General features: G+C 35.8%; 1 protein-coding gene across 19 annotated transcripts in view; it reads right to left on the reverse strand.

Moving 5' to 3' along the window:
• Positions 1–25,286, reverse strand: part of PPFIA2 (PPFI scaffold protein A2) — a 670,503-nt gene that overhangs the window by 58,676 nt on the left and 586,541 nt on the right. For 12 of the 19 annotated variants that reach the window (XM_078146464.1, XM_078146473.1, XM_078146470.1 and 9 more), the window contains 3 exons: positions 24,828–24,958; positions 23,268–23,422; positions 13,339–13,432 (listed from right to left, as the gene is read on the reverse strand). In XM_078146464.1, the coding sequence (XP_078002590.1) occupies positions 13,339–13,432; positions 23,268–23,422; positions 24,828–24,958 (380 nt within the window). The remainder of the gene's footprint in view (positions 1–13,338; positions 13,433–23,267; positions 23,423–24,827; positions 24,959–25,286) is intronic. The other 7 variants (XM_078146471.1, XM_078146469.1, XM_020993479.1 and 4 more) reach the window with 1 other exon arrangement.

A 25,286-nucleotide genomic window follows, 5' to 3' on the forward strand; every position in this document is an offset into this window, starting at 1 on the left:
TAACTGAAAGGAAATAACAAACTAAGAAGAAGAAAAAAAGAAATAAAATAAGCATGGTGCTGAAAGTAAGCATGTTCAGCAGTCATTGTGGTTTTAACTTACCCAGATGTGCTTTTCATGGGATGGAGAAGGATGGATGGAAAAGAAAAGCACACACATGTTAATGGATACATTTCAATCCAGAGAAAGCCAAGTGATAAAAAATAAGAGCATCATTTCAGATATGAGAACACCCCGTGGGTGACGGGTCTCTATTTTTCTGTGACACAAACCATAATCATATTGCCTCAACATTAGGCTGAGTGCCAGTTCTCATATCTGACAAATCAGCTAGTTTGCCATATGCATACTGTTAGCCAGTCAGAAACATGCAGAACCATATTTTTCCAGCACCTGCTACATCCTGAGAGGAAGTAAGGCTCTTTTGGAAATTATATTAACTCATTACAGCCACTCCAACACATTAGATTGTAAGCTTTTTGAGGGCAAGGATTTTCTTTTTCTTCTTTTTGTATCCTCAGCACAGTACCTGGCACATAGTAGGTGCTTAATAAAAGTTTATTGATTAGTTGATTGATTTAACCATCCAAAGAAATAGAGCCCAGAGTCTCAAAGTACAGGTTACAGTCTCAGTTTGCAAAAAGAGCACCTGTGCAGTATAGAGAGGTTGTTTGCTTTAGAGGAAAGAACACTGTATTAGAAATGAGAAGACAAGGGTTTTAGGTCTGGTTGGCCACTCACAAGCTGTATGACCTCAAGAAAGTCAATAAACCTTTCTGAGACTAAACTTTCTCAGGTGTGAAATAAAAGGGTTGAATTCAATGATCTCTGTGGTTCCTTTTACCTCTAAAATCCTCTAAGTGTTATGTGGTTTCAAACACAACCTTTGGTCCCTGGATGTAGCAGAGGGGCTGAGAAAATGTGACTGAAATTGGTTCAATTGTTATTTTAAAAAAAATTACAATGAACTGTGGACATTTTATAAAATTTTCACATGATGAGGTAAGAAATTCACTTCACTGTTTCATTTCCTAGTTAGCTACAAGAACTGCTAAAATACATTCTTGACTTATATTAACAAAGTGTGCCACTTGTTTCTATATCTTTCAGAAATCACTTGGGTTAGATTTTTTTCCCTTTTCCTTATCTGTCATACAGGAAAAGGGCAGAAGTAAAAGTGAAATGAACACACATTTCTCTTCTAAGGCATTCATTCAAAGAACATATTGTTTTTGTTTTTACCTTATGGTAAATCTGCCTTTTTGAAAATTCTAGGCTGAGCTCTAAAATTGCTATGGAAAACCTTTCAGACTCCCATATAAAAGCCCCGAGTAATATCATAAAAGAATTCACATCCTGAGATCCTAAGAAATTGCTTTGTTTTCACCTTGATAATACATTAACACACAAACGACAGAGGTAATGATGAGTCCAAAGGAAATTGCTTCCAGGTGGGTGAACCAGTTCACCAGCCCACCAGCCAATCAACCTCATATCCATGTGGTTGAGCCCAGAGGCAAAGCAGAGCTGCCAACAAAACTGTCCAAGGTGTCATTTGCCAGATGCCACCACCAACAATATGTCTTCCATAGCTTACCAGATGCATTGAGAAATTATTCTCCCATGAAATCCAGCCACAGTAAAGCAATATAGTCTTCCTAACCTCTACATTCACTAGTCCAAAACTTTATATAAGCAATCGACATGTGTTGGCAAAAGAGGAACAGGGGAAAATGTTCCACAATAGAAAATGCAAGCAAAAAAAAATAAAATGAACATAATTAAGATATAAACAAGCCAAAAGTAGCTTAGTGGAAAACTCTCCCAAATTTGGTGATATTCTTCAATTAACATTTCTCCCCTATATATCTGAATTACTCAACCCAAATTCCAGACTGAGAATGAACTGATACCTCAATTTAAAAATATATGGAAGTAATTTTTAATTTGCCAAATGAATTTTAAAGAGTATATCCTATCTCTGCATTGGATAGGATGGAATATTCATGAAGTGTTAACTTCGCACTTTGGAACATATTATAATTATCTTTTTCAAGGTGATTTTTTGTCATCGATGCAATATCCAAAAAAGAAAGAATAGAAAAAATAAAAGCTGCATTCTTAATCAGTTAGAAACATTTTTTTAAAAGTATGAGCTATTTTATTACAATGTCTTCTTACTTGAACATGAAGAAGTCAAGACTATGTCAATGGAGAGCTATATTTAATTAAAATAACATGGTAAGAACAGGTATTAAATGAGAAAAAGTATCATAATTTATTATTCATTTAAAGTCTTGTTACTAACATGAATATTTCCTTTAAGTACACTACAAAAATGAAATGCAAATTTAATGAATATCAAAGATTTTAGATATTCAAAATGGCAGTCTTATTTTGCCTCATTGGCTCCAATCCCTATTCAACAGATGGACTCTGTCTTTTTCCTAATCAAATCAATTTTGGTCCTAATAATCCTACAGGAGGACAATTTTATATATGAACTTCACTCTGGAATTATCTATTATTCATCTTTCTTTTTCTTAAAAATTGGGGAGTGACAATATATCCATTTTGTCTCAGCACTTGAAGTATATGAATGACTCAAAAGGCCAAGAGCTTGCTTTGTAGTTTTAACAACAACCAAAAGTTTTACTCTCAGAAATAGTTCATAAAGACTATTATGTGCTTTGCACAGCCAATTGCTATAAAATTGTATATACTATCATTTCAAATGACATTTTTTTATGGGGAGTGCATTCATTTGCATATAGGTATAGACACACAACACACATACATACAGACATAGTCAAATACATCATTTTAGACTTGACATTTGCTCTAGCTTCAATTTGATTAAAAAAAGGGAGAAACATATTTAGAGTACAGCATAGAGAGAAAGTGTTTCAAAAATATATATAATTGGTTATGCTCATCACTCTTCTAAGACTGTGAGACTAAGTTGTCTCTACTAATTAAAGAGACAAAAATGAGCTTAATAATGATATTCCCTTTGGTAGTTCTTTTTAATTGCTATTATTATCTATGTTTCATCTACTTTCAACTACTGAGACTCCTAACCTAGTCATATATGACTACTTCAGAGACTTTAATTCAAAAGAACAAAAGGAGATTGGAGGATAGTTCTATAAGCCAGAATTCTCTAAAAAGATTATCAAGCACATTTAGAAAAAAATATTTTTTCTTTCACAATTTTGGAATGTAAATATCAATTACCTTTAAAAGCTCAATTAAGTTCTTTAATTATTTTTTCTCCATGTCCTTTTTCTTTTTTAAAATAATATTTTATTTTCCCCCAATTACATATAAACAATTTTAACATTCTTTTTTTTAAGTTTTGAGTTCCAAATCCTATCACTCCCTCTCTCCTCTCCCCCCTTCTATGTTTTTTTTCTTTTTTTGTAAAATATAAGATAGGTATAAAATTGCATGTTTGTATTTGGGCATAATTTATTATTAAATATTTATATTTATATTAAAATTTTAAAATTATTGTTCTGAATGATTAAGCATTTGAAATAATTGTAATGAAATTTTATGAGCCAGGAGAAACAGTGACTGAAGATATCTTAAAATTACTTTTCTCTATTAAAAAAGTTACATAGGCATGATAAATAGGCTTCTAAATAAAGCTCAGGAAGTTTTAAGCTTCTTAGCTCTTCTGTTATGAAGCTATTAAACACAAACAAATAGCATAGGTGGGATATGAAGTGGAAAGGGAAATACAACTCATGGATTTGCTGATCATTCTTCCTTGCTTTCGCTATTAGTGTGACAAAGATGAACATTTTTGATGTATATTTCTTTAAGACACCTATTAACTGCTAGTCACTCTCAAGTGCTTAATTAACTTCGGAAATATTTTATGAGAGTGATTATTCTCACTTTAAGTTAATGATAATGAAGAATCACGTCTGAATATAAAAGAAAAATCTTTAAAAGTCTCAGGATTCCCAAAGTTAGAATGAGCATATAGTAAAACCTCATTGATTCAGATGAGTTAGACAGAGGCAAAGATAAATTAAAGGACTTCTAAGATTTTTTTCCCAACTATGAAATCATGTAATTATAGAATTTATTTTTGAAAAGTTTCACTTACTGAGAGAAATGGTTACTAATAACCAGTGATTTGAGGTAATCCAGAGGTTCCCCTTTTTTCTATAGCTCTCATTTCAAAATTCAGTCTCTTGAAGGACATAAGTGATAATGAGATTAAATTAACTCTTCCTCAATCTTGGTCAACCCCCTCCCAATTTTATAAGGAATTTAATCTAAAGTGAAACTCCCAGACCATTGTCTTCTTCTCAGCCTTGGGTGGGAGATACAGATTCCTGGTCTAGATTTCCCCAAGGCTAAGGAAAATTTGGAAGTAAATGACATAATCAAAGTTAATAGGTCCACCTCTCATTGTAATAATTCTCTAATTGTTAACCAATCAGAACTGATTGCTACCCTCTGGTACATCCACTCTTCCAAAGGCATATAAACTGTGAGCCCACTTCCAAACGGGCTCTTTGGCATTGGAGAATGTCACTGACCACTTTTATTAAAACACTAGCATTATTATAAGAAAATGACTAATTACCCAGAAATTATGTCTCTCTAACTTTTTAAATGTCACAGTACATAATATTAAGGAAACACATGTTTATTGCTTTCAAAAGTTTTTTTGGAAGAAAATTCATTCTACAGGAAACTTGTTTTAAAGGGAAAAAATAGTGATAATTTAAATTAGCATAAGAATTTTGTGTAAACGAGTTTAAGGCAGCTTCTGAGGATGCATACTAGTTCTTTTGTGTTATCTTAAGCAGTTCAAATACTCAATTCAGATAAATACTTTTTAAGTTTCTCCTACTGTTAGGCCCTGAGATAAAAAAGATACAAAATAGTTAAGTCTGGCCCTCCTATAGTTTACATTCTATTTGGCTGGGGGAGGGATATAAGATGTAAAGGAGTAATTATAATACAAGGTAAATCAGAAAGATAGTATCTTTTTGTTATTAAATAGTAGAGCAAACTCTGCTTTATAACTGGAACCTTTAGCCAGTCTTGTCTGGATCACTAATTATGATTTAGTGTAGTCTGAATCAGACAAGTTTTGTTGTAAATATTTAAAAACAAGAAGTTATACCTTGGGTAAAATGATGCTAATTAAACTAAATACAGACAATTATTGTTTTCCTTAGCAAGAAGGGAACTACATGGCTTTGGAGACAGAGTGGTACTGTGGAAAGAACGCTAGCTCTGGAATAAGCAAACCTGAGTTTAAAACCACTTCTGACATTCATCACCTATGTAACCTTTGGCATATAACCTATGAGCTCTTGATCTGAGGTATTATGGTAGATAGAACATTGGATTTGGAATCAGGAAGACCCAAGTTCAAATCCTGCCTCAGACATTTACTAGCTGTGTGATCTGGTAAAGTCAGTTCACTTCTCCAGCTGTAAGTTTCTTTATCTGTTAGATGAAATATATTAAATGGTCCCTTTCAACAGTAGCTTTATAATCTTATACATGTCTTATTCAACTTTTATACATAAAATAGAACTATTTAAAAGGAACTACATAATTTAAAAATTTTGGGAAGATTATACAAATTTTCTGCACTTGTACAAATGGATAGGGAGAATTCTTTCTGGGTAAAGAATAAAAGACATTAATTATGTGGACACAAATGTCTAAAGGATTTTAATTTAGGATTTTTTCTCCAAAGGGAACTTATTTATAATGTTTATTTTATGCTGACTTTGTGTGTTTTGTTGGAAAGGAATAATATTAAGTTGCTTCACATTCTAAAGTTATCCTGTAATTTATGAGCATGCATTGTTATTTCTACAGTAAGCTCTGAACAGGTAATTAACATGATTATAACAGTTGTAGGAATTAATATGCTACACATACAATGTATTTTAAAGACTCATAAGCCCTGAATTCCCTCAGAGAAAAGGAATGGTTGTAATGGATTTGGAATACCAGGTTTTGAATCTTGGGCACGTCAGAGATAATCAGTAAGGCAAAGAGGTAGGGTAATAGAAATTACTATACCAAATAACCAAGAGACCATTTTTTCTTAGGGGTCTTTATGGGCCACTTTGACAACCATTTTTAAAGTCCCTTGGCAGTTTGAAGTGGCTATTAATGAGCCAGAAAAAGTGGCTATGTTGTGGGGACTCAGAGGTAAAATAGTTTTTAAACAGACAGAGACCCTTAACCCAGCAGCTTTCTTGTCAGCTCTGAGAATTTCCTGAAAAGCAATTTTTCTCCACTAAAATAGAGTTCATTAATTTTTAGCCCCCTCCTCCATGCAATTACTTTTAAAAGATCACTTAAACAATTATAATGGATTCCTAGTACAAAATCAAGGTTCTAGCTTGATAGATGGGACGCATTCAATTCAATACAGCATATATTTAATTAACTAATGGCTTACCATAGTGCTGCTAGCCAATCAGGCTACAAAGACAGAAAATCAAGATCTTTGCCTTCAAGGAGTTTATGTTATGCTGTAGGCAGGATTTATGGTTTTATTTTAAAAAAACATTTTATAAATTTGGCTCAGTTCTCTATATATTTGAGAAAGGAAGTCTTTATCAGAGAAACATGCTGCAGAATTTTCCCTCAATTAACTGCTATCCTTTTAATTTTGACTATTAATTTTTTTTGTGTAAAACCTTTTTAATTTTATGTAATCAGAATTATTCATTTTAATTCCTACGATCTCTCTTATTTATTCACAAATTTTTTCTTTTATTCAAATATCTGACAGGTAAATTTTTCTGTTTCCTTAATTTACTCATGATATCACTCTTTATATATAAATAATTTTATCCACTTTGACCTTATTTTGGTATATTGTGTGAGATGTCAATCTATGCCTAGTTTCAGCTAAACTATTCCAGTTTTTCCAGTAATTTTTGTCAAAAGATTAATTTTTGCCCCTAAATTTTAGATCTTTGGGTTAATCAAACACTACATTACTATGGTCCTTTACTACTGTGTATTGTATACCTAATCTATTCCACTGATCTACCACTCTATTTCTTCTAGTATTAGATTGTTTTGATTATCATAGTTTGAAATCAGGTATTGCTAAGCTGCCTTCCTTCACATTTTCCCCCCATTGAATCCTTTGATATTCTTGAACTTTTGTTTTAGATGACTTTTGTTGTAATTTTTTTTCTAGCTCCATAAATAATTATTTGGCATTTTGACTGATATGGCACTGAATAAGTAAATTAACTTAGGCAAAATTGTCATTTTTATTATATTGGCTTGGCCTACCCATGAGCAATGACTATTTCTCTACTTGTTTAGATCTGTCTTTATTTGCATGAAAAGTTTGTAATTATGTTCTTATAGTCCCTGAGTTTGTCTTGGCAGGTAGATTCACAAGTATTTTATAATGTCTGTAGTTATTTTAAATGGCTAACAAATACACAGCTAATTAAATAAATATGAGATAATTTGCTAAAGGAGAGTACATAGACACATAGACACACACACACACACACACACACACACACACACACACACACACACACACACACACACACCCAAAATGAACTGGGAAAACTTCTGGAATGAAGACAAAGATTTTGATAGGCAGAGATGAGGATCCAGTGTATGCTAGGTATTGTAAAACAACAGAGGGATTGTAGAGGGAATGGCCAGTTCTTAAACAGAGAACATGAATGAAAGTAATATGAAATAAGATTCTAAAGGTTGGGTGGGGCTACATTTGGGGTGGCTTCACATGTCAGGCTCTGGAGTTTTTAATTTTCCTCATGACAGAGTAGGCAGAGAGTTACTGAAAATTTTAGACCTATGATTTTTGGTACCTTTATGGAGGATGATTGTAAAATGAAAAAACAAGGATTGGGAGGGGTTTGGAGAGAGTTAGGATGTTCTTAGAATGTCCCAGGCAAAAGGTGATGAAGCCCTGAAGTAGAAAATAGACCCTGTGAGTGAACAAAATAAATTAAACATGAAAGGCATGCAGGTAACATCAATAAGACTTGTCAACTGAATGGATATGTAGGGTAAGGAAGACATAGTCAATCCTCGGATATTTACGAGTCTACAATATGGTAGACAGTGGGGATACAAAGAGTAAAGTAGAAAAAATCCCTGCCCTCAAGGACCTTATATCCCATGGGGGAGACAATATGGAATGATAGGACCATAGATTAAGAGTTGAGAATGACCTAAGAGGCTGACAAATGAAAAGGCTTCACGGAGAAGTTGGCACTTGAGTTGAGTTTTGAAGAAAACCAGGGATCTATAGAGGCAGAGGTGAGGAGGGTGTCTATTTTTAGGGGTTGGTTCAGCCAGGGCAAAAGTATGAAGATGGCAGATGGTGTGTCACATGGGTGGAATAGCAAGTAGACCAACATGGCTAAAACGTATTTTTCATGGAAGGCCGTAATGTGTAAGAAGACTGGAAAGAAAAGGAAAGTCTAGACTGTAAAGAAATCTAAGTGCTAAATAGAAGAGCTTATTTGATCTTGGAAACAATATACTGAGTAAAAGAGTAACAGAGTAGTACTTGTACTTAGGAGAATATCCACTTGTGATATGAGAATAGACTGGAGTGGGTAGAGGTGTTAAGAAAGGCAATCAAATGTCAGGCTCCTTCAAAAGTTCAGCTGCTTACTGTTCTAGTCTGAACTAGGGTGGTAGCTGTGTGAGGTTTAAGAAAAGGCATAAGTAAGGTAACTCTCAGATTGTACAAGTGGTATCCTTGACAGAAAATGAATTTTCTAGAAGGTCAGATTAGGGGAGAAGATAACCAGTTTCCTTTTAAACATAGTGATTTGGAAATGATGACAGAATATGCAGATAGAATTTACTAGCAGGTAGCTAGCAATATGGGACTGGATTTCAGGAGAGAAAATTGGGAGATCTATCTTTCTGTGATATAGATAGAACAGTTGATCTGTCTCTCTGTAAGGTGACAGAAAGAAAGAAAGAAAGAAAGAAAGAAAGAAAGAAAGAAAGAAAGAAAGAAAGAAAGAAAGAAAGAAAGAAAGAAAGAAAGAAAGGAAAGAAAGAAAGAAAGAAAGAAAGAAAGAAAGAAAGAAAGAAAGAAAGAAGAAAGGAAGAAAGGAAGAAAGGAAGGAAGGAAGGAAGGAAGGAAGGAAAGAAGGAAGGAAGGAAGGAAGGAAGGAAGGAAGGAAGGAAGGAAGGAAGGAAGGAAGGAAGGGAAAGGAAAAAAGAAAGAGAAAAAAGGAAGGAAGAAAAGAAAGAAAAGGAAACATATTTGATAGTCTATGAAGATATATTAAGTGAACTCATGCAAACTTAATTACTAACTGTGTGGAAAGGGAAAATGACAAAGAAAGACACCTATATTTAGGGAATAAGATAGTGTCAAGCTAAGGAGATTGAGGAGAAACAAAGACACAGAAAGGTATCCAGAACAGGTCAGTACCATGAAAGCCTAGGGGTGACACACAGTGTCCAATGTGGTAGGGAGGTGAAAGACAATGATGAATGAGAAAAGAACACTGAATTAGCATATAGTTATCAGGAAAACATGAGAATAAATTTGAAATGGGAGAGAGAAGAAACAATTAAGAGGGAAAACTCCCAAAGAAGAATATAATGGATGGGATAATAATAATGGTTAATAACTAGCTTTTATATAAGGCTTTTAGGTTTACAAAGCACTTTACATGTTATCTCATTTTACCATCATGGCAATCCAATAATCTAAGTGCTATTTTTATTTCCATTTATACAGACAAGGAAACAGAGGCTACATCAGTAGAGAGGGTCAAGTGACTTGCCCAGGATCAAACAGCTAGTAAATGTGTGAGGCATAATTTGAACTCAGATCTTCCTGATTCCAATTCCAGCATCTACCCGCCTCAGATCAATGGAGTGAGGAGACAAATGGAAGAGTTGGCCTGGACAAGAAAAGATATCTCTTCCTAGGAGACTGGGGTATTCGACATCCTGGTCAAAGCGGTCTACTCTCTGTTTGTCAGAAATGGTACAGTATCTCTTCTATCTATGCGTTTTCCAGGTAGTCCCAAGTACGGAAAACACTCCATCCTTACATCCACCTCACATCCTTCTGAGCTTCCTTCAAAGTCCAGCTCAAGTGCCATCTGCACAAGACCATTCTCCATCCCTCCACTAATTCATGTTTTCTCTCTCTTTTGAAAATATTTCATATTATTTTACTTTGACACAGATGGGCTATTGTATGTAAAGTGCCTTGTAAATCTTAAAATTCTATATGAATTGATCAATCGTTATTGTTGTCATTGATATTATTAGTCTATCTATTTGGAGGTTTAAGTTTTTTGACCTTTTTCCTTTGTGTTTCTGTAGAAACTGGGCCAGTGACTTGACTGTAAGTGCTTTCTGAATGAATGACTGAACATGGTGCGCACAAAATGTCTACTGATTTTAATTGGATTGAATTGAGCAAAGAAAGAGAGAATGAGGAATGATGTATTGTGGTTTGAGGTGAGGAATAGGAAGAAGAGGGAGATCACAGGAGATGGCTTCCCATTATCTTTATCAGTAAGGTAAAAGGAGATGTCATTTGCTGAAAAAGACACATCAGGAGATCGCAAGTAGGGCATGAGGAGAGAGGTTTGGGATAGACGTGGGAAATGTGGTGGAGTCAATCAAGGAAGAATAAAAGGATTACCATGCAACAGTGAGGGTTCAATTGAGATCAAATGATGGCAATTTTTTTTTCGTGGACCTAACTGTCCATTGTATGACTACTTCTAGTAGTATTCAAGATCATGGGAGTAGGACCTCAGGATGATGTTGGGGGTAAATAAAAGCTGAGGTTTGCCAAAGTGTGAATAACAACAGAACAAAGGGGAGAGTATTGAAGGATAAAGAACAGTTCATAGTTGTATGGATTGGTCCATTACAGATTAAGACTATGAAAGGAAAGAAATGCATAGATGAAAGATTGAGAGAAGTAGGAGAAGTGAAAGAGCTAGATATTGTGGTGACATGAAAGGACAGAGATTTTTGATAGAAAAGCAGCTGTCAAGTGCTCAGGACTAAGATTTACTTTTAGGAAGGCCAACATTTTAGGGCAGGGACAGGCAAAGTATAGCCAGTAGGCCAGATCTAGCTCTACCTGTTTTTCTATAGCTTCAAGCTAAAAAGGTTTTTTTTTTTAATATTTCTAAATAAAACATTATTGTATTTAAAAATTAAAAAAAACCCCAATACATTCTTATCTGGGGAAAAAAGTATAGGAGCAGAATACAACTTGATTTAGCTAAGTCCATGAGCAGCCGAAAACAAATAGAAGCATAATAGCTACCATACAAATGTACACACACACACACACACACACACACTCACACACAACACGAGCTACCTCTACTTCTCTGAGTCTGAAAGAAAACCATATAATGGACATTTTCTACTAAAAATTGGAAATAAGCCAGCAATTGAACAAGTACAATATTGCACATCTTAAATTTCAAGGTTTACTCTTATTATTCAAATTTCAATGTCATGTTTATACTTATTGATTTTATTAATACTACAACACCAAATGTAAGGCAAATTTCATTTTCTGACTGCCTGTAAGGCCCCGTCAGTGACATATATCACTTTGTCACCACTCATGTTTGAGATAAATTTTATTATGCAGTAACTCTAAGTATCTGTGGGGATGACTGGGCAGGATCTAGAGGATAGCACAATCTGCTCTTAAGTTAACACGTGAGAATGTATGAGACTCAGTTAATAATTTTATTTGAGACATTTAGGAACTGCTAAGTAACCCAAATTATTTAGTGTATAAAATTATGTAGCGCATAGCTCTCATGACAAATATAATATGTAATACTATTCTTGAAATATGCTTCTTTTAATAATAAAAGAAATAACCATAAAAAGCAAAGTTTAACTAATATTTCTAATCATAGATGCTTTCATTGATTGTATTTATATGGGAATAGCCCATCTTAAACTTCATGAATACCATAGATTGAAAATATTCAAGGTTTGAAAACATTTCAAGGGTCATTTTATTGAGGTCCCTCTTGGCATAGACATATTAACAAAATCTCTGGAGTTATGTCTTTTGTCTTTGAAGTTCTATGGCAAAGATGCATTGGGAACACTCCATTCTTGAACTCTCAGATGCTCATGATAGGAATGGTTCAATGATTCATGATAATAGCTCAAAGGATATCTCTAGGCAAGGAGAGATGAATATGGAACTGAATATCACTCAAATCTTAGAACTGAAGGGTGGAAACAAATGTTGTACATACAAAAGATGAGAATGAATCTCAGGAATAGAAAAGGGAAGAGCAAATGAGCAAATTATGGGGAAGGGGAAATATCTTTGCTTTCAAAGTACCTCCTCTAACCATCCTCTTTTTTCCCCTCACAGATGCCTGGGATGACATTGGAAGCATCTGATATGTGTGGTTTTTTCCCCCCTTCTCTCTTTATGAGACAACTTTATTTTCTAGCAGCTGCTGTGATTCACAATATATCACTTTCACAAGGCATTTAACTATTACCCACTTTATGTGAATGAAAAGACATACTGTCAGTTTCCTGACAGATGTGAAGGAAGAAGTCATTGGTCTTTGGGATTCCAAAATAATTATATATTCACTAGATAACAAAAACACTCCTGCCTTCTATTTTTTTTTTCTTTTTTAAAAGATGCGATATTTGGATCCAAAGAATGGCTAACCAGAACTCTGAGTGTAAGAAAACAAGGAAGTAGGTGGTTGGGTATTGTTAATTCTTCCAATTAGAGAAACTGTTAAGTGAGATACCTGATCCCACTGTGGGCAGAAAAGGAAAGAAAAAAAGCTGTCTCAACCTAACCTAGTTAAAGTACTGGAGTTCTTAAAACCTCCAAACTGAATGCATGCATTTGGACACATTTACTATAAATTTCCTTCTTTCAATTTCTATGATTTGGGGGGGATGGGGTGGGGCTTTGTGTAAACTATAGAAAAAGGGACTTCATCAGTAGAGGAAGTAACCCCATCTGGGAATTCCCTGTATATTAATAAAATCCTAAGGCCTGTCTTTATCCCCTCCTGAAGGGGATATCTTCTCCTGAAGAAATTATTTGTCACAACTACAACTAATATTTTATACAAAGCATTTCAAATTTGTGTCCAATACATCAAGGAAATATGCATTGAGAATCTATAATTAAAAAAGAAACAAATAGGGAAATATCAAAGCATTATTTTGCCTTCCTAGCTTTCAATCTGACTGTTTTGGACTCTCCAAATAGAAATACTAACATTTTACATCAACGTTAGCTAAGGGAGAAGAAATTATTAAACCTACTTTTTCTTTAGTCGCCGGTCCTTCTCAGCTTGAGTTCCAAGTTTGCCTAAGCCTAGGGACTCCTGTGCTGCAGCTTCTGTCTCCATAAAGCCTCCTACAGAGAAATATTTTAGGTTAGATCATATTAATACAAGTATGTTAAACCTACTAAGTTCTAAGAAAACCTACTAAGAAATGTGAAACTTTTCTTTTCTTCATCATCATCATCATCATTTTGCTGCTAAATGTTTGAAAGGGTGGTCAGCAATCAGTGCCTCTACTTCCTCACCATCCTCTTACTGTCTTTGGTGTCTAGCAATTTGGCAGCTATCTCCACCCAATATGCTCACTCCAAAGTCACCAGTCAACTTCAAAATAAGAAATTGTATATGGATACATACATATATACATGAACACATAATATACAGACAAATATGTACACACATATAAGCATATATGTACACACATTCAAGTATGTGTATACACACAGATACATACACATATACATACATATGTACACACAAAGATATATACATGCATATACTTACATACACATACCTATGCTTAGATAACTATAATCATATATAGATAGATAGATAGATAGATAGATAGATAGATAGATACATTCACATGCATCTATGCAAGACTGTACTATACTTGTTTGTCCTCTGTTTCTCTGAGGGTGCATAATTTCTTCCTTCCCAAGGTCGAGTCTTTCTGTATTTTCCTAAGCCCACCAACTCATCGCTTCTTACACCACCGCAGTATTCCTCTCTTATACAGTCTAGTTATTTTCAATAGTCTAAAATAATGTTATTATATTATATTATATATTATATTACATTATTATATATTATATTATATATCTTATATTATTATATTATATATTATATTATATATAAATATAAAGTAGCATATAAAGTAGTTTCTCTATTTTTCTTTTTTGATTAAATTTATTTTAGCTTTAACTTCATCTGAGATCACGATTACTACCTCTGCTTTTTTTTTCCCTAATAAATTCTAGGTACATAGTTTTGGCAGGTTGGCAGGTAAATATTTCATAAGGGGATTAAGTTGGGATTAAAAGAAAGAGTATATGGAAAGTTCTTTTACAAGAAAATGTTCAACGATTTCTCTTTCCCTCCCTGTATTTCCCCCTCCCTCCGTGTCTCTCTCTCTCTCTCTCTCTCTCTCTCTCTCTCTCTCTCTCTCTCTTAACTTCTCTCAATCACTCTCGGCCCCCCCCCCCCGGCAAATTGTTATTATTCTCATTCAGTCCTTTCAGTTACATTTATGTTCTACTCTTTATTGCCCCATTTGGGGTTTTCTTGGCAGAGATACTGCAGTGGTTTGCCATTTCCTTTTCCAGTTCACTTTACAGATGAGCAAAATGAGGCAAACAGGTTTAAGTGATTTGCCCAGGGATGCACAGCTTAGTAAGTGTCTGAGGCCAGATTTGAACTCAAGAAGAGGAGTCTTCCTGACTCCAGGCCCAGCACTTTATACACTGTGCTACCCATTCGCCCTCACATTCCCCCACCTTCCTCCATTTTTAAAGCTTGCACATTTGTAATGTTACATAAGTATACAAATATGCCTTATTCCAAGGAGCATAAAACTTGAATATATTAACATACAACTAAGTATTGTTTTTTCTTCCTAAGAATAATGTTTTTTATACTCAGTCTTGTTATTTTCATCTTATCCAAGTGTTTCGAAAATTCTAAAAACTTTCATGCAAAACCCCTGGTGGGTACACAGTGTCATTACCCAGCAGATTCTACAACACTTGGTTTAATGCCAGTATTCTGGGTTCATAGAGTATACACAGCCTCAGGGCAGAAAAGGAGAGAAATAAAAACATGCTGGGCACTAACAGTAAGACTATTGCAATTTACAATGCAATTATTTCTTTCAGGAATCTTAAATGGATAATTAACTCATAAATTATCTACTGAACTATAAAAATGAGCATTTTCTTCTGTATTCTTTCTTTTCAGTATTGGTTAGACTCAGAAAAAAACTTGAAAAAAAATGGGCCATTATCATAAGATAATTTTATGAAGCCATTTACTTAATTGCAAAGTTCAAGTTCAAACTGTGATACTGTCAACATTAGACAGAGAGGTTTAGCTAATGCTAAATCTCTCAGAGAAAAAAGCCCAGAATTTTGCAATATTGTTACGATAACTGAGCCCCACTAAAACCAGCAACTTGCCTCCTATTACAAGAGTATAGAAAGCATCTAACCAAACTAATAACTCATCTGTGGCTGTTTGCTTTTTTATCAATTAATTAAAAAGTATTTATTAAACACTCAGTAAGTGGCAGGTACTTAATTATGTAATGGGAGTACAAAGAGAAAAGTGAAAAGGTCCCTGCCCTCAAGGGAATTACATTCTAATCAATTGACAAGATATATATAGATAAATATCAATGGAGATAATATATGTAAAGCAAAGTTACAAACCTTAATTTGTCATGTAAATGTAGCTATTCTAAATATTCACAACAACACAAAGCAGGTAGCAGAAGGGAACAGGAGAAGGTAGAAAGTGAATCTTGGGGGCAGCTAGGTGGCACGGTAGATTAGAGCACCGGCTCTGGATTCAGGAGGAACTGAGTTCAAATGCAGTCTCAGACACATAACACTTACTAACTGTGTGACCCTGGGCAAGTCACTTAACCCCATTGCCTAACCAAAAAAAAAAGTGCATCTTGAAAGAAATCAGGGATTCTAAGAGATGGGCATGCAGAGGAAATACATTTCCCACTTGAGAGTCAGAGAATACAGTTATGAATCAAGCAAGTAATAATCACTTGATAAACATTTGTTAAGCACCAACTATGGGCCAGATTGGCCAGCTAGGTGGAACAGTGGATAGAGCACTGGGCTTGGAATCTGGAAGATTCATCTTCCTGTGTTCAAATTTGGCCTTAAACACTTACTAGCTGTGTGACCCTGGACAAGTCACTTAACCCTACTTGCCTCAGTTTCCTCATCTGTAAAATGATCTAGAGAAGGAACTGGCAAACCACTCCAGTATTTTTGCCAAGAAAACCTCAAATGGGGTCATGAAGAGTTGGACATGACTGAACAACAATTATCAATCAGAAATCACGGGCCAGACTGCTACTGAGATGAAAGATAGAGAGAGATGTGTGAAACAGTAAGTAGTTCAATATATAAGCATAGGAGAAAGGCTGGAAAGGTAGACAAGACTCAGCTTGTAAACACTTAAATTCCAAACAAAAGAGATTTTGCCCTTGATGTAATAGGGGATAACCAATGGAGGTAATGGATGGGGGGTGGGGAAGAGGGGAGTGAAATACAAAGTCCCATTGCTTTGCATGGCACATAGACCTTTTATTATACTATTACAGGGTAAGATGGTTGCTCAGTTTTTTTTTTAATCTGAATGAAAGCATTACAACCTCTAACTTAATCTCTCATAGCTTAATATATTTCCTCTTAGCATCAAGAACAATTTCCTTTTAAGATGTCAACACATTGTTCTGATTTAGTGAATTTGATTTCAGGATCACAAATGTATCTTATCTGATTATGTATATGTTCCATGAACATTTCCAAACATTTTTTTTTCCAGCATGGAAAATTTTAATTTCTTTGGCCCTCTCCAATCCATAAAAAAGTGTGCCCATAACTAACTTAAGGTTACTTATCTTAGTACTTACTTAAGCAAGGCACTAAATTCTATTATTCTAGAAAAGCAATCCATTGCAAGGCTAAAGTATCCCTTAAGGATTATTGTTTAAGACTTGAATTTTCCATGGAAGAGTTGGTGAAGACTTTCATTTTACCGCTCTCTTTTCACACATTTGAGTTACTGTATACTCATAAATCATCATGCATAATCTGCAAGTGATAATAAAATAAGTCTTTTGGAATGTAAATGGGAATTAACAAATTCAGTTAAAAGTTATAAAATTCTCAATCAGCCCAGATGGAGAGCTATTTAATAGAATCTGAAACATTTTGAGTTACCAGGTGGTCAAATGAATCTTTCTTTCATAGTAAAACAAGGAAAAGTCTATATTATTATTTAAGTGAGTTCTTTTTCAAGAACATAATGTTTTAGGGGATGAGAAAGAGAACAGATATAAATAAGGAAAGCACTGCAGAGCAGAAATGCTAAATCATATCCTAGGAAAATTATAGGATATGTAGTTTCTATAAACAAAACTCAAGTAATAGGAAAAATGAGATGTTTAGAAATATTCTGAATATACAGAATTCTGGTAAGATGTGGGTACCAGTTCTGTCTCTGCTAGATTCTGGCTGTATCCTGGATAAATTGCCTAGCCTCTCTAAACAGTAATTTTCTTCTCTGTAAAATGGGTATAACAAAGTTTCTCATACCTACTTTGAAAGGCTATTATAACACAATAATTTATTTAAACTATTTTGCAATATTGAGGCATTGTAACATGTGAGTTACTTTCATTTTTATCCTCATAGTAAAAAAAATACAGAATAATAATAAGAGATAATAGGGCAAGATCATTTTTAAAAACACTGAAATAAAAGTGCAACAAAACCTAGTTTCTTTCTTGTAATTCATTTTTTAAATAGTTACCAGAGAGAATTTTCAAAATGTGTTCGTTCATCTTGTTATTTTGCTTTTCAAAAGCCACTATGGATTCCCATGCTAAGACTTGCTAGTCAAGGGTCTCCATGATGTCTTCATTCTACCTTTCTAGTATTATCTTGTACTCTTCCATTTCATGAGTTCTCCATTCAAGCCAACCTGGTTTACACACTGATGCTCAGGGGTGGAAGGTCCAGACCCCAGAGGTCATCAAGTCTAACCTATCCCCAAATAGGAACCTCCTCTACAATATAGCCAACAAATAGCTATCCGGCCTCTGCTTGAAGACCCCTAGGGAATAGGCATCCAGTGGTTCCTAGGGCAGCTCATTTCACTCCTGTGTAGCTGTAGATACTCAGAGTTTTTCCTTGGGTAGAATGCATGCTCTCAATAGATGAGCCTGACTGTGATTATACTTGGATCAAAAATGGGTCTCAGCAATTTCCATTCATTACTTCTAGTTTAGCCCTCTAAGACCACACAGAAGAAGTCTAATATATCTTAATAATAATATCCCTTAACATATTAAAAGAGAGCTAATAACTTTCCCCTCCACTGACCCCAAGTCTTTTTGTTGTTCAGTCCTTCAGTTGTGTCCAACTCTTCATGACCCCATTTTGGGTATTCTTGGCAAAAATACTGGAGTAGTTCGCCGTTTCCTTCTCCAGTAGATTAAGCCAAACAGAAGTTAAGTGAATTGCTCAAGGTTAAGGAGTGAGTAAGTGTCTGAGGCTGGATTTGAATTCAGGTCTGCCTGACTCCAGGCCCAGTGGTCTATCCACTGAGCCACCTATCTGACCCATCTCCTTTCTAGCTTCCTTTTATGTGTTGTCCTTTGCATATTCGAATATAAGCTTCTTGAAGTCCAGGGACTGTTTTGCTCACTTGTATTGCTTTTTCTTTTTTTCTTTTTTTTGGCTAGGCAATGGGATTAAGTGACTTGCCCAGGGTCACACAGCTATTAAGTGTTATGTGTCTGAGGCTGGATTTGAACTCAGGTCCTCCTGAATCCAGGGCCAGTGCTCTATCCACTGTGCCACATGGCTACCCCCTCACTTGTATTTCTGAACCCAATGCTTGGCACACAGCAAATACTTAATAAATGTTCTATCTACCGGATTTTTGAAAGAAGTCTATTGCCAAAAACAAAACAAAACAAAAAATTCCAAAATAGCAATCTGGGGGCTCAAGGAATGGATTGAGAACCAAAAAAAGACAGGAAGAGTAGATTTAGGAAGAGGTTGAGAAAAAAAAAACCCTGAAATTTGGGGTTTGGTGTTGCCATCAACAAAACAGTGGACAAAAAAGTCACCTACCATGTTATTAAAATGTTAGGCTGCATGAAAAAAAAATTAACAATGGCCTACTAGGCTATTTGGCATGCACTGTTATGTATCAAAAATTAAGAACAAGCTGATATTATAAAACTCACAAATGGTTGAGAAAGCAAAGAAAATGGACACAGAAAGAAGAGAAACAAAATCTATCTTGGTAAGCCACTTTGATGTACTGAACAACCAAACTCATCCCCTTACTCAATTATGCAACACTCACTCATTCCCCCCTCTCCTCCCCTTACTCCCCTGGGAGTTGTTTAATACTCCTGCTGAAGTGTATTTAATCACTCAGCTGTTGGCATAGTAGCTTCCTACAGCTTCTAATGCTCTCACTGGGTTTTACACTGGGCAAGTCTGAAAAGATGTGTTATTTAAAATGTGTGTGTGTGTGTGTGTGTGTGTGTGTGTGTGTGTGTGTGTGTGTCTTAAAGATTACAGGCCAAAATTGGTAACCAAAAATACCATGTTCGGAAAGTCTCTCAGCACAAAGTCAGGAAGCTAAAGCCTGGGGAGCCTGGCTTTTGAATAAATCTGACTTCTCCTGGCTTGGGAAACAAAAAAGGAATCTATAGCTGAGTCAATCACTCCTTTTTTGTTTCTTGTGGTGTTACAGGCTGAGTGAAACCATGCCCTTGTGATCAGACCGACTCTAGCCATCCTCCCAAACAGAACTCGAGGAAAAACATGAAGATACCAAAAATAAAAATGGAAAAAAAATGAAACTGCACTATCAACATTGGAGTTGAGGAAAAAAGGATACATGATATAACTAGGCATTTGGAGAAATGCAATAGCTAAGAAAATGTGTAGGATGGAGGACCCAATGATAAATGATATTGCCACATAGTTGTCGTATAACAGACTGTCCTGTATGTCTGGGTCTAGAACCATTTTCTTCAGTTGTATGACAATGTATAATAATCTCATATCTGAGCCTGGTCAACCCCACAAAAAGTCTAAAAAGTCTAAGTCATCACAAGGTTAAAAAAACAAAATCTTACAGACAAACTCCAGTTTGGCCTTTTCAGCCCCTCATTACTTGGTTCTAACCTACCCTTTTATCCAAATTATATATTACTTCCCTTCATATACTCTTTATTTTAGTCAATATAACTTTCTTGATGTTCTTCATAGAAAATATTCCAACTCTCTTCTCGGTGGTTTTACACAGCATGTCTGCAATGCATAGAAATGCATTCTCAGCTCTATCTCAAATATTCCCTTTCACATATCTTCAACCTCTTCCCTACCTATTGACTCATGCCTCCCCTATTGCCCTCAAAATGTCTAAACCTTTTCAATTAAAAAAATACTAGATCTAAATACCCTGGATCTCTCTCCTCCTTTTCTTTCTTTCTTTCTTTCTTTCTTTCTTTCTTTCTTTCTTTCTTTCTTTCTTTCTTTCTTTCTTTCTTTCTTTCTTTCTTTCTTTCTTTTTTCTTTTTTCTTTCTTTCTTTCTTCTTTCTTTCCTTCTTCTTCTTTCTTCTTCTTCTTCTTTCTTCTTCTTCTTTCTTCTTCTTCTTCTTTTCTTCTTCTTCTTCTTCTTCTTCTTCTTCTCTTCTTCTTCTCTTCTTCTTCTTCTTCTTCTTCTTCTTCTATTAGTGTTAGGTGCCTTGCCAAGGGTCACACAGCTAGTAAGTGTCTGAGGTTGGATTTGAACTCAGGTACTCCTGACTCCAGGAATGTTGTAGTATCCACTATGCCATTTAGCTGACCTCTGTCCTCCCCTTCTTGCTCAAACTCTTGGTAAAAACTTTCTGTACTCATTGTGTCTGTTACCTTCTTTCACAATCACTCCTCAATCCTATGAATTTGGCTTCCCACCTGATTCACTTCTCAACTGAAATTGCTCTCTTGAAAATTACTGATAATGTCTTCATTCCAAATCTGATGGTCTTTTCTCAGCTTTCATCCTCCTTGATCTCTCTTCTCCTTTTGGACAACTCTCCCCTCCCTGAGTTTTCATGACACCATTCTCTCCTGATGTTCCTCCCATCTTCCTGAAGCCCTTCTCCATTCTTTGCAGGTTCATCTTCCATACCATGCCCCAAGATAGTTTGTGCTCCCTCAGGCTCTCTCACGGGCCCTCTTTTCTTCTCTCGGTGAATTCATCTGCTCTCATGGGCTTAAATATCACCTCTGTGTGAAATGATCTCTACAGATGACTCACAGACCCATAGAGCTGGCCCAGTGTTTCTCTTAAGTTCCAGACCAGTGTCTTCAGCTGCCTACTGGACATTTCCAGTTGACTGTTCCAAATACATTTCCCAATCTACAAATCCAAAGCAGTTCAAACTCATTATCTTTTCCAAACTTCCCTATTTCTGTTGAAGACACCACAATTTTTTTTCTCTCATGATCAAAACTGCAGCATTATCCTCCACTCTCCCCTCATTCCACATCTTCAATTAATTTTCAGATCTTGTCATTTCTATTTCCACAACATTTTTTTTGTTTTTGTATCCAATCCCTTCTCCCCATTCTCGCAACAATAATCTGAGGTCAGCCCTTTGTAACTTCTTGTCTACATTATTGCAACAGCTTCCTAATTGGTCCTTCTGCCTCATTTGTGCCCCTCTTCTATTCATATTCCATACAACCACCCAAGTGATTTTCCTTAAGGAGAGTTATGCTCATGTCACTCCTCTACATAACAAACTCCAGTGATTCCCTATCACCTCCAAGAGATAATATATTAACTCCTCCATTTAAGTTTTAAGGCTTTTCACTACTTGGTCCCAATTAATTATTCCCACCTCTCTGAATATTATTCCCTCTCCAGCATGCTACAATCCAGTCTGCAGGACCTTCTCACTCTTCCTTGCACATAGAACTCTACCCATCTTCTTGACCTTAAAATGACCTTTCCTCTTGCCTAGAAGATGATCTCTCCTCACATTTGCTCCATAGACTTTCTCCCTTTCAGACCTAGGTTAAGCATCATTCTTTCCATGAAGTTTTCCTGATTCTCTCCCTTCTATATCTGGTCCCAAACTGCCAGCCCTCCCTAACTACCTAGCATTTATTCTCTTTATAATTCTACTGTGTATACCTGTGAATGTACTTGTCTCCCCATTAGAATACAGATTTCTTGAGAGTAAGGATGAGTTCACTCTTTGTATCCACATCCCAGAGATTACCAGAGTGCCTCGTACATAATGGTAGCTTAATAAGTGCTTATTGTGATTAGAATCTCTAGTTTCCTTCACAGATCTTATCAAATGTCAGTTTTTACATGAAGCCTTTCCTGATCTTCCTAGCTGTTAGAGTCCCTGGCTTCTACCTCCATGACTTACCTTGTCCCCATCAGTTCCTGTTTTAATTCTGTATAAATTCTGTGTGTAATTATATGTGTACACATTGCCTCCCCCAATAGACTGGAAGCTTCCTGAGGGGAGGAATGGTTTCTTTTTCTTCCTTCCTTCCTTCCTTCCTTCCTTCCTTCCTTCCTTCCTTCCTTCCTTCCTTCCTTCCTTCCTTCCTTCCTTCCTTCCTTCCTTCCTTCCTTCCTTCCTTCTTTCTTTTTCATTCTAAGTAACCAGTGCAACACCCAGCACATAGCAGGCATTTAAAAAATACTCAATAGTTAATTAAGCATCATGCTTCCTTGGGGCTTTTGTTTTATTCAAGTCTTACAAATTCACTTTTTTTTTTTCCTGGGATTTTCATAGTCAGCTCTGATTGCTTCATTTCTTTTGTTTAAAAGAAAAGCCTATCACACAGAAAATTATTTATAAAACTGCGTTACAGAAGAAACAACTGGAATGGAAAACACTATAAAATTCTCTTTGTGTTACATGTGTCAGAACTTTCGCTTAAAAAAACCCAACACATCATAGCAGAGCAGAATTGGGCTCAAGCGCGGCTACCAACAAAACTTTGTAGGGTGGAAAGAGTTTAAAAGCGCTAATACAGAAACATCTGAAAAAGAAAACCTGCAGGGTAGATAGACCAAAATGTGTGAGCATGACAGTGGAAAGATAATAAAGCACAGTTCCTTACTGAGTTGTCCAAGCCGGGCTTTCTCTTTTTTACCAAATAAGCGTCCTATTGAAGACTTGATTCCTTTCTTTTTGGGGGCTTTGTGGAGGGAATCTTGGCTACTATTGGCACTGCCAAGACCGATGCTGTCTGTGTCCAAGGACCCTGATAAACTGCTGAAAAAAATTAAAAAGTGAGAACATCATGGTAATGCTGTACCTATATGATACATGATCTTTTTTTTAAACTATAAAATGTGTAGAAGGGAAGCAAAGACTCCTCTTCTTTTTTCTCTCCTCCCTTCTCTGCTCCCACCTCATCTGGTACATACTTGTGATTTCACTATTAGTGGAAAGTGCATGGATTTGGAGTCTGAAAGACCTGGGTCTGAGTCCTGGATCTTCCATTTGCTAACTACAAAACCTTGGGTAGTTAAGCGAGTTTATAGTACCAAATGACTTAATTAAGTGACCTGGACCTGGAATCTACTTTAGAGAGTACAGGGATTCTTAATCATTGATTCTAAAGGAGACCAGGGATAGATTTCAGGGAGTCTGTCCAAATCTTGTGATCTTACTATATGAAGTAACAACATCTCCAAATTCTGATTTTCCTCATCCATAAAGAAAAAAAAATCTATTGACCAGCTCTAAGATCCCTTTGTACTCCACCATTCATGCATCCATGACAATGACTTAAAAATCAGTGACAGCGTTGGAATTGCTATTCCAACTCTGTTTTCTACAAAAATATTTAGTATATTTTTCTATGACTATATGCTCTCTCTCAGGCCTTAAAAATACAGGCCTTTAAACTATTTTAAGTCCCAAACAGGGCATGAAATAGTTTAACTGTACTTTATTAATAGTGACTGTTTTGAGTGACATCATAGAAGTAGTTGGGAGGAGTCATAGAAGGAACAAGCCTTTATTAAGCACTTTTTGTATGCCAAGCAGTGTGTTAAGCACATCATAAGTATCTTGGTGTACCCTTGCACCTGTGAGGTAAGGTATGTTCTTCCCTATTTTACAGAGGGGGAAACTGAAGCAGAGAGAGAGAGTGACTTGCCCAGAGTCACAGCTAGTAAGTGCAGCTGGATCTAAGCTCAGGTTTTCCTGACTCCAGGCCTAGTGCTCTATCCACTGAACCACCTAGTTGCCTTGGACTCAGAAAGAACCAGGTTCAATTTCTGCCTTTGATGCAATACTGATTTTATCATCAGTGCTCAGGCAACTGTCTGCCATTATGAGTTGCAGAACAGGTGATGCTCTGAACTGATGTGAACTGATGAAGGGAGCTCCCCAAGGAGAGTTTCCTATCCTAACGAAATGCTAATTTAGATCAAAAAAAGAAAACTGACACCTCATTCCTAATGTCTGGGTCTTCCAAATGTCTGTCCCAGCTTTACTTCTTTGTCAACACATATAGCTCATTTTGAGAAGTCTAACTTTCTATCATTACAAAGAAATCCATTCCTTCAAGAAGCATCTATTATCAGATGCTATTTATGTTGACATGCCTAAACTACATACAGTAGGGATTTCAAAAGAAGACCAGGTTTGTGGGCAAAAAGACTCTTACCTCCGGGCTTCATTGTGATAGGATGAAGGAAGGGTATGTGTCATTCTGATTGCTCTTGGTGTTGGGGGAGGAGATGTCTCACATTTTATTGTTGCTTTATCTTCACGACCATCTTCTTCAACCACGGCAATCTAAGGTCAAAATTGAGAGACGAAGATAAGATCTTCCTACAGTAATGAAGACATTTAAATAATTGCAAAATACACACAGATCTACCCTTGAACCTATAGTCTACATAAACTGAGTCTGTACAGTTTCAATTTCATTTTGTTCCACTCCATTCCTTCCCAATCTACCCAATTCCACTCAATAAATATCTGAGGGATAGTAATAAGCAAGGCATGTCTCAAGCATTTGTGGGAGATACAAGTTGGGAAAGACAAGTTTCCCTACCTTTAAAGGGTTCAAGCTAGTGGGGAGGATATGAAATTCATTTAAGAAACAAGTATGAGGTCTTAA

The sequence above is a fragment of the Phascolarctos cinereus genome, unplaced genomic scaffold (assembly GCF_003287225.1).
Source record: "Phascolarctos cinereus isolate Bilbo 61053 unplaced genomic scaffold, phaCin_HiC Scaffold_1;HRSCAF=81, whole genome shotgun sequence".
Lineage (NCBI taxonomy): Eukaryota > Metazoa > Chordata > Mammalia > Diprotodontia > Phascolarctidae > Phascolarctos > Phascolarctos cinereus.